Here is an 11151-nt window from a genome sequence, read left to right on the forward strand (position 1 = left end):
AAAAACAACAACAATTAACTGATCAACTTGCTGGCTTTGTTCTAAGAAAAACCACAAACGCCTTCTTTAGATCAACGAGAGTGAAAGAAACGAACGAACAACGTCCATATGTATTTCTCAATGCGAGGTACTTTATGACGAATTTGGCGCACATCTTTTTTTTTTTGTCTCTTCTCAAGTTAGCGAAATAAAATAATTTCAGGACTTTTTAATGGAATATACTACATCATATATCACCATTATTGATCAAGCTTTCACAATTTTGGTAGACAGCTGTCTTCGTGACTAAATAAACAACCCCAGTATCTGAGAAGTTCTTGGCCGAGTACATCAGGATCTTCGGCTTACCGTAGACTTCGTAGACTTACCGCTCTCCAACAATATAGTATTTATAAACTGAGAAAATTATTATTTTCCATTGACTTGCCCTCCAATGGTTCATCGGTAAGTCTGAAGGCTTATAACGCTAAAAACCGAATTTTGATACCCGTGGTGGGTACAGCACAGATAGCCCATTGTATAGGTTTGCGGTTAACAACAAACAAATAAAAATTCTGTTGACTTGAAAATAAGCAGCTAGTTTCGTTCTTTAAAACTTGTAGAAAAGTTGGTATAACACGAACATTTTTTTTTGGGGGGTGCAACTATCTTAAGATTCGATTACTATCATTTCCTTTCCTGGAATAAAGTTAAAAATGAATTTCAATACACTTCATGATTCACCGTTCTTTTACATTTAGTTGCTGTATATGCATGTGCAGTATTCATATATATCTGAAATTATTTAAATACATTATCATAAGGTAACGTGTGAATTAGTTCACAGAAAGTCAGAATGTAAATGAAACCGTTTTGTAAGATGCTTTAAAATCGGGATTATTCTCAGATTCATTAAACTACTAACTTCGAGGCCTCGATTACATAAGACACGTGGATGTTACTATGCAGTTATCAACATAGTTACTCTTCCGAAAACCATCAGTAGCACTGAGGAAGATATAACAAAATATGGACGTTATAATATATTGAGTTTATTCAATAGCATACAAAGGAAATATTAATTCTTCATTTGTTTGTTTTTTAATTTTGCGCAAAGCCGTCCCTAATTTAGCAGTGTAAGGAAGGCAGCTTAGTCATCACCACCCACCGCCAACTCTTGATTGATCGTCATATTATAACGCCCCCACGGCTGAAAGACCAAGCATGTTTGATGTGACGGGGATTCGAACCCGCAACCTGCAGATTGAGAGTCGAGCGCCCTACCACCTGACCATGCGGTGCCTAATTCTTAATATTAAGTAACATAACCTATTTCATACCAAAAATGTAAGTACAAAAATATTATATTATCTATTGATTGCAAAAGTCAGCAATTAAATTTTGTGTAAAAAAATGCATTTAATTTACATCGTAAGAGCAGAATGAGCGGAAATCAATGAAAACTCTGCTTCCATAAAAAGTTTAATCGACTCTAGTATTGCATTAACCCGATTTAACATTAATATTGTTGAGCACGTCAAACTTCTCACCAAGATACAGTTAGAAGAAGTCAGGAAGAAACCCGAAATACAGACGCACATCAAACTGCTCACCAAGATACAGTTAGAATAAGTCAAGCAGAAACACGAAATACAGAAGCACGTCAAACTGCTCACCAAGATACAGTTAGAAGAAGTCAGGAAAAAACCCGAAATACAGACGCACATCAAACTGCTCACCAAGATACAGTTAGAATAAGTCAAGCAGAAACCCGAAATACAGAAGCACGTCAAACTGCTCACCAAGATACAGTTAGAAGAAGTCAAGAAGAAACCCGAAATACAGAAGCACGTCAAACTGCTCACCAAGATACAGTTAGAAGAAGTCAAGAAGAAACCCGAAATACAGAAGCACGTCAAACTGCTCACCAAGATACAGTTAGAATAAGTCAGGAAGAAACCCGAAATACAGAAGCACATCAAACTGCTCACCAAGGTGCAGTTAGAAGAAGTCAGGATAAAACCCGAAATACAGAAGCACGTCAAACTGATCACCAAGATACAGTTAGAATAAGTCAAAAAGAACCCGAAATGCAGAAGCACGTCAAAACTGCTCACCAAGATACAGTTAGCAAAGTCAAGAAGAAACCCCAAATACAGAAGCACATCAAACTGCTCACCAAGGTGCAGTTAGAAGAAGTCAAGAAGAATACCGAAATAGAGAAGCACACCGTTCAGCTCGGAAAGATCCTGACCGAACAGCAGCCGTAAAATATATTTTCTAACATTACATAAAAAAAAATCCACAGTTTATCAAGTGAGGGAAATCTATTAGTCCATCCGGAACATTTAAAGAACTGATGTTGTGAAAGACAGCTAGACATAAACAACATTTAGCTTTACAAATGAGATTTTAAACTAAGGAATTTCTTCACTTCATGTCAGACTGATTGAAACGTGAAAGACACCAATATTGAATTACAACAAGTTTTGCATCCCACTGAGCTACTAAGTATCTCAAGCAATCATGTTCTGTAAACATGCAAAGATGTGGGAACAATGAAAATGTTGAGATATATTTACCATAGAGGTAAATTCTCCTTACTCGGATTAATACACTGTGATTTTGTTTTAAACAAAAAGAAGGATTGGGTCTCTTGTTCACGTGCAGTCTTCAGAGTTAAGTGGTAACAGCATGGACAGTTACACGTTTACTTCGGTATAAACATCCATTGTTTGGTTAAGACTCTTCAAATTGTTTAAGGAATAAAATGAGCACATTTATCTGAAGTTGTCGTCTTCATTGACATGGCTCCTTATCCTTTAATCAGCTCTGAAAGCTTTGAAAAATAATACAATGAATACTTCTTCTACCTTATAAACGAAACACAATGCCTTTGGAAACAGTTGGAAAGTTTAATATGTCTGAAAATGTGTTACTTGTTCAATTATTTCAATTTTTAGTGTATAAACATATTGTATAAAAAACGCTGCTGCCATCTGTTGTCTAATACTCGCAGTATAAACTGTGGTAGCAGGAGAGTTCAACATCTTTGTTGTGGAGTTTATATGCTTTACACGATTAAAACATTCAGGTATATTTTTCGAACAAAGCACAAAAGCTTATTTTACGTTAGTCAATACTACTTCGAATAGATCCTTATCTATGTTTCACCGCTTGTAAATACTTCAAAACTGCCTTGTTTGCCGTGACCTTCTTACAGTTTCCGTATTTCGGAGAGTGATGTTCTATGTGCTGTACAAGAACATTCAGCCTCAAGAGTATTGTATCGTTTTATCTATCCATGAGCGTAGGAATACTTAACAACATCCACTGTAAGCTTAGGAATAAAAACCATATGAACATTTTTTATCAAAAACAAAAACTTAAGAAGTTTGATCTCATTTCAGATACGCTATTCTATCGTACATAAAAGACAATACACAAGCATATATTACATTTTAACTTATAATCCATAATGCATTGAGAAGTCATCTTAAGGCGCCCTTCTTCGTAACTATACTTTCAAAAAATTATCTATCAAAACTGAGCCAGTCAAATAATTAAAATTAATTTTATTGAGTAAACTATCAGAATCGTGGCTTCATATTTTTTTATGATGTTAACGAGAAGAGAAACGAATTTTTTTTATCGTGACTTGTTGGAACCCGGCATGGCCAGGTAGTTAGGGCGCTCGACTCGCAATCTGAGGGTCGCGGGTTCGAATCCCTGTCCCACCAAACATGCTTGCCCGTTCAGCCGTGAGAGCGTTATAATGTGATGTACAATCCCACTATTCGTTCGTAAAAGAGTATCCCAAGAGTTGGCGGTGGGTGGTGATGACTAGCTGCCTTCCCTCTAGTCTTACACTGATAAATTAGGGACGGCTAGCGCAGATAGCCCTCGTGTAAGTTTGAGCGAAATTAAAAAAAAACACAAGCGATTCGTTGCTGCAAGAACGCGCTTCGCGTTTTGAAACTATAAGTGCTCGGGCCCCCCAGTAGCACAGCGGTATATCTGCGGACTTACAACCCTAGAATCCGGGTTTCGATACCCGTGGTGGGCAGAGCACAGATAGCCCATTGTGTAGCTTTGTGCTTAACTTAAAAAAAAACAACATAAGTGCTCGGTAAGAGTGATGGTCAAATCGCTCTATTCATTCAGACAAGAGTAGTCTAAGAATTGTAGGTGGACGTTGTTGATTAGCAGCCGCTTTCTCTCGAGTCTATCAATTCAAAGCTAGGCACGGCTATGCGCACCATATTTCTTGTACAGCTTCACACGAAATTCTGAAACAAACAAAAATGACAGAAGAGCTGATATATCTCGAAAAGTTCTAGAAGTTACAGAATTTTGTTTAAATGTTAGAGCCGATAGAATAATATTTAGAACAAATGTAGTCCTGTTATTATAGCTCTATATATACTAATAACTGTAATATAGGCAATGAGTTTGTTTGTTTGTTGAATTTTGCGTGAAGTTGCTCGAGGACTCTCTTGAGCTAGCCGCCCATAATTATGAACGGATAAACCAGCTCCTCAACACCACCCACAACCAACTTGTAAGATACTCTTTTACCCACGAATAGTGGAATTGGCCGTCACATCACAACGCTCCATCTGATGAAAGGGCGAGCTTGTTTATTGACGGAAAGTCCCCGAAATAAGTCTTCTTTTTGGGGGTATTTTATTTTTAGTTTTGTATTTCCTTCAGCAATGAATGTCGATTACATACGATTCGTCTTTATTTTTGCTTTTCTCCATACGTATTTCTTTTCGTTCAAGGCACATATATAAACAATCACAGTGGATCACTAGTGTATGTATATATTTTTTTACATAGCACAGTTTGTGATTAAAGTTTCTTTGAGTTTGTTTTCAGCTTCTTTTTCAGTTGGTACGTACGTTATATTTTTTCCTGAGTATTTGTTTTTCTCCAGCCTTCAATGGACAAGGTAAACTTCAAAAGATTCCGAGGCAGAAAAGTTCCTTGTTGTTTCTTGGTATTAAAACATGGAGATTCCCCAGAATGATGAAGGTTTTATTTGTTTGCTTTTTTTGCTTTTTTTGTACAAAAATCTCGTACTGCCACGAATATTTGTGAAGACCACAGATTACCTTTTACGGGTGTTATCGTATGTATAATACAGTAAAATAAATATGGTATCATAAGTCGTTATAAACCATAGAAACAGCTAATTAATGCATTTCATGACAAACGGGTCTAACTTTAGTTAGATGTATTTTCCTTTGGAAATACGTCTGCATATATATATGGCTTTTTTTGAAATTAAGGAGCATCTAATAATCAATAGCTCGTTGCCGATGGATCTGTAAAATGTCGTTGTTTCGCTAGTAATATTGAATATTTTTCACTTGAAGGACAGAGTTGTTCTTCTTTCTAGAATTACAGTAGCACGTGCATCTCGTGTATATTTTACATTACTGTCTACGAGTTTATTATGCTTTGTCTTAGTTTCTTGTTTTTGTGTAGAGTCGTCAAATCTAAAACTTCAAAACAAATATATATATATAAAACCAACTCAGAAGCACGGTGGTAGGTCAGTAGGCTTATAACACTAAAAATCGGTTCTCGATACCCGTGGATGGCAGAACACATATAGCCCATTGAGTGGCTTCTGCTCTTAGCAACAAACAAGCAACATTAATAAACAATAATCTTGATAAAATCAATACATAAACGGAAATAAGTTTGAGACATCTGTTTGATTGTTTTAGAACTGTACAAGGTACATCTGTGCAGGGCCGTTTCTAATTTTGAACTGATAGACGAAAACAAAGACTATGATTCAACATTACCAACCGCCAACTTTGGGCTGACCGAATAGTAAGATTTGCCCGACACTTTGACAGGACACCATTGTTTTTGTTTTTGTAACGGGACGCGAACCACGAATCCAGATTTACAGTACCTAGGCATTAACCCTAAATTTCTCCGAATCCGAAAATGAATGAGACCAGACTTGACTCTGGTTGCTTACTTACGTTAACGCACTGCTAGTTAATTAGTGAACTTATTGAGGTTCAGTCTATTCATTTCTATATCGAAAGTTTCTCGAGGTTACCATAATATGCTGTAATTAGGTTATCAATGACAGTTGCATGAAAACATGGAAAACTTACGTTTCCGTTTGAATATGAATATATTATTTAAGAAGAAATGTGTATGACATTAATAACATTGTTATGAACAAAAGTCATCTTTTAAGACGGATAGTCCGGGCACTGTAAACAATGGGTGAAGCCCGGACCAGACTAATAAATAATGTAAGCAAACAATACATTAATATAATCTCATTTGTCCATATCCATCGTACCTACATTTATTTCTTGTCCAACGAATAGAATGATCCTAAAGAATATGTATCAGAAACACTACTAATGGAGCACACTAATTTTACAGTCTTCCTTATTAGTCTCCTAGTCTAAACTAATGTGACTTAATTCCATTAGATTCTAAACTAATTACTGTGTATTCAAAACTATGGGTGTTCTGTACTATTAAAATACAGAAATAAACCTGTTGCGAATTACTAAACTAATTTTTGTTCGACTAATTGAGCCGTTCTATGTACATATAAGGCTTAAGAATAAAACGGTACAATGCAAACAAGGAGACTTGTTTTCGTCGTCGAAGTTTATATACGAGAAATATTTGAGAGGACTAAATTAATGTTTTTGGTGTTTACTTAATGCAAAGCCATACAATTGGCTACCTTCACTCTGTTCATGGCAGGTTCAGCGTTTGAAGTTCGTAAACTTACCGCCGATCCACCGCGAGAACCCCATAAAACTTTTTAAAAAATTGGAATTTGAATTTTAAACCAAAACAACGTCTTATATGCACGTAGGTTAAACGGGTATAATCGTTTCCACTACTAACTAGAGGGAAGGAGTCAACCACTAGCACTCGCCGCTAAAAAAACATAGCTTTATCCGATCTCTGAACCAAATGAAAGTATTTATAACAAGTCATAGCTGAAAATGTTGAGTTTTGCGCAGTAGCATCATATCTCGAACTTTGGACCTATCTATCTGCAGCCCGGCATGTTAACTAACTACTAGACTGGGCCTAAATGTATGAAAGTTCAACTCTTCAGTATAATTTATTTATTATTGTTGTTTTACTTTCTAAATATTCTGCTAAACAAAGTAATTTCTTCTTCATTTCAATCTGTGAAACTTTAATTACGTAATCCACGTCGGTCAACAATCGTTCTTCTGTAAAAAAAAAGAATTAAAAATATGATATAGCAATATATCTTGGGGAATATGTCCTTGCAACCCTAAATAAATAAAACACAAAATGTGGTTTAGGTTAATGTTTTTGGTTTTCATTCACAGTCACGTTATGTGTTTACTGCTGTTATGAATATCACATATCATGATATTAAAAATCACTTTTGATTTATTTATCAGATTTAATGTTGTCATAAAAAAACGATCAAAAAGAAGAAATAATTGATGCCAATACATTCCTAGAGTTGCTCGTGCTAGGTTCTTATACTTGTGGCAATTACATTTTATTTTTTTGTCAACGTTAAACTTAAGTGTCCTTTTTGTCTTTATTATTCACCATCAAAGGTAACTGTGTCACGCACACCATTTGATTCATTTATTTTGAAAGCTGCCGAAAATTAGTTTCACTTTTTAGTAAATTGAATTTCCTAATAATTGCAATATACACGTTTCAACAATATACACGTTTCAACGCTTTACATTTTCAAAATTTGGTATTATCCTGAAATGTTTTAAATTTCCTCAAAACGAGTTGACATTTTTTTAAATTGAAATAGTAGCCAAATTTACAACAACGAGTGTTTTATTATCCTTCTGGGTCATACGAAGAACTCGTAAAAGTTTCGTGGCGAGTGGCGATTATATTTCTGAAAGAAGAACTAAATGTGAAAATTGAAATGGTTATCAAATTCGCAAAACTGGGAAAGTAAGGGATTTTAGAATTCTATGGGCATGCCCAAGAACTCGCAAATTTATCATGGTAATCAGAGGTGGGGAAGTTGGAAATTTTTGTCACGAACACACAATTTTGTTTGTTTTGAATTTTGCGCAAAGCTACACGAGGCCTATCTGCGCTAGCCATCCCTAATTTAGCAGTATAAGACTAGAGGGAAGGCAGCTAGTCATCACCACCCACCGCCAACTCTTGGGCTACTCTTTTACCAACGAATAGTGGGATTGACCGTCACATTATAACGCCCCCACGGCTGAAAGGGCGAGTATGTTTGGTGTGACGGGGATTCGAACCCGCGACCCGCAGATTGCGAGTCGAGCGCCCTGACCACCTGGCCATGCCGGGCCACGTTGGTAATAAAACTATCCCAGAAATTGGCGATGGATGATGTTGACTAGCTGCCTTCCCTCTAGTCTTTCCCTGCTAAATTAGGGACGGCTACTTCAAGAGGGCCTCACCAAGTTAATCTGACAGAGAATCAACGAGGATGCATGAGCATCTAAGATGCCTCAACGGTTGTAAGCAGCCTTGTAACTCAAAAGATAATATATATAAACAATTCATAAGAGAATCGTACAGACTAGCTAAGAGCCAATCACTATCGGTTTGGTGTTGCGAGTTGAATATTTAAATATGGAACAACTAGCTTATGAGCATCTGCAAAAGGAAAGTTAGGAATACCTAAAGATTAGTTATTTAACAGAGGTCTAAAGCAGTTTATCACATAATATCTAACGTGGATTATAGTTTTTGATGTCAGCCGTGTACTCTTGTAGAAAGGATGAAATGATGCGCGTGAACGAATCATCATCATACATTCACGTAGGATAAACGGAATACATAAGAAATCAGTTTTAAATTACCTCAGTATATGCATTCCTAGCTCACTTGACCGTTCAGTTCAGGAAAAATATTAGCCACGTTGTAAAATATTTCACCATGTTTTATTCTAACGGTAATATATCTGACGATTTACTAACTTTAACAATACATATATACGTATCTATGGCAACATAAGAAACTTGGGGGAACAATTTATGCTTCAATGCTTGCTTTGGTACGCATGATTACATGGCTTACTAACACACATTCTATTCATCACAGGAATAAGCGACCATACAGATTTTCACATTGTCTCATACCGATGTAATCAGAATCAAATACGTCTGGCAAACTGATCTAGCTAAAAGGCAAGGTGAAAAACAAATAGCCATGAAATGTTCAAAGGGAAGGAAAAAAAAACTACAAACTTTTTCATTAGACAAACAAGTTTTTTTTGTGTGTGTCACCAGTAGTTTTCCTAGTGTGCAGTTGATCACAAATTGTACACCTGTAAAAATATTTGTGCAGTTAAAAAGTCACCTGTATAAGTAAGTTCAAGGGGATAAATATAAAATAACATATTTAAGATTATAAAATTCCATTCCACAGTTAATAAATAAATGTGTGTACTTGAATATTCTTCATTTTTAGATCATTTGGTACTAGGCCTGAATATATGAGGTGTAATAAGGCGTCATGTATTAAAAAAATGATGAAGTAAGAATATAATTGTGTGGTTAAGATATAATTGTGCAGTTGAAAAAAATCCTTAGAAAAAGCTCTGTGTGTTACATACGCTGGTGATGTAAGTCAGCTTATAAAAGACAGTTTGTCTGTTTGTTGTTAAGTACACAATGGACTATCTGTGCTATGCGCACCTCGGATGTCTGCTTGGGGGTTTAACAGTACACGTACCATCGACTTTTGTGTTTTAGAGGCGTGAATTTATGTTCATCATATTTATCATATTATTATAGGATGTACGTTTTTGATGTTTAGTAAAACATAAGTTGCTGTAGTAATTGTACGGTATCTTCAATGTTGGCGACACCTTATCACATAAGGTGTCGCTAACATTGAAGATACCGTGCAATTAATACGGCATGACCCGTACTTTTAGTCCATGTGTCACATAAGGTGTCGCTAACATTGAAGATACCGTACAATTAATACTGCATGACCCGTACTTTTAGTCCATGTGAGTGACACATGGACTAAAAGTACGGGTCATTCCCACAGATTGTAATAAGCAGGATTAGACTCCTACGGAAAATATTAATTACACTGTTTAAGGTTATCCAACAAGACAAAACGGCAAATTCAAACCTTCCAAAACCACTGTTCAAGACAGATGATGGGCGTACGAAAAGTGGTGTTTCTTTAAAAACAGTGTGTCCTCTCTCCCTACCCCAGTGGCTTAGCCGTGAGTCTGTTGTGTCGCTTTGTGCTTAACAACAAACAAACAAACAAAAGTTAAAACGAACGTGTAGACAGTTTCCATCGCTGTCCATTCCCGAGTCTAACACTGGTAGTAAGCAGCTTTCTGAGCAAAGTTGAACACAAAGATTGAATATTATAAGTTTTTTTATCAAATCGCTCTGAATAACGTCACTCATGCTTGCCACATAAGCTAAAATAAACACGTAAATAAGAACATCAATTTGATAATCACCATGTGAAAACGTCAGTAGGCACCATTTAAAGATAAATCAGATTCTTATATTTAAACAAGAGAGAATCCTCAATAGCTGCAGCACTTGAGATTTTTTTAGGCAGATTAGAGTAAATTAATCTATGATGCCTTTGGTTCCCTTTTTATTAGCTATATTTATGTGCGCCTAGAGTGGGGCGCGTGTATACCCTATTCAATTTTATTACTCATCAGGATCTTTACCAGCCTACCCTTAAATTGAAATTCTGTTAGGCAGGACTAGAGTAAATTAATCTATTACATCTTGGGTGTGGTCAAATGCGTCGATTATAAGGGTTTGACCTCCTGAGTCCAAATCTGTAATCAGATCTCAAATCTGTCAAGATATGTTTGTACTTGAAAAAAAAAAATTAGAGCCGTTGTATGAACCGCTATGCCAAATTATACTTATAATTCAAATTATGATAACTGACATACATTATCTTGCATTTATTATAATTAAAACCCATCTGCCATTTATTTGCCCAACTCACTAAATGATCTAAATCCTTTTGTAAATCAGCAGCATCCTCTTCACAGCTATCAACGCCCAAGACCTTAATATCATCTGCAAATTTAAGAAATTTATTGACTATCCCTTCATCTATGTCATTGATGTAAAGGTCCTAAGACTGAGCCCTGAGGTATCCCACTTGTGACATTAATCC

The 11151-nt window shown here is 36.0% G+C and overlaps 2 protein-coding genes across 2 annotated transcripts in view; one reads left to right on the top strand and one right to left on the bottom strand.

Moving 5' to 3' along the window:
* Positions 1–2249, top strand: part of LOC111086214 (vicilin-like seed storage protein At2g18540) — a 5853-nt gene extending 3604 nt beyond the window's left edge. Inside the window, exon 2 of the mRNA XM_022388166.1 lies at positions 1534–2249. Within this exon, the coding sequence (XP_022243874.1) occupies positions 1534–2249 (716 nt within the window). The remainder of the gene's footprint in view (positions 1–1533) is intronic.
* The window catches only part of LOC106460897 (cholecystokinin receptor-like), a 73645-nt gene that overhangs the window by 58885 nt on the left and 3609 nt on the right, over positions 1–11151 (bottom strand). The gene's annotated exons all lie outside the window — the stretch shown is intronic.

This window comes from Limulus polyphemus, unplaced genomic scaffold (assembly GCF_000517525.1).
Source record: "Limulus polyphemus unplaced genomic scaffold, Limulus_polyphemus-2.1.2 Scaffold36, whole genome shotgun sequence".
In the NCBI taxonomy this organism is placed as follows: Eukaryota; Metazoa; Arthropoda; class Merostomata; order Xiphosura; family Limulidae; genus Limulus; species Limulus polyphemus.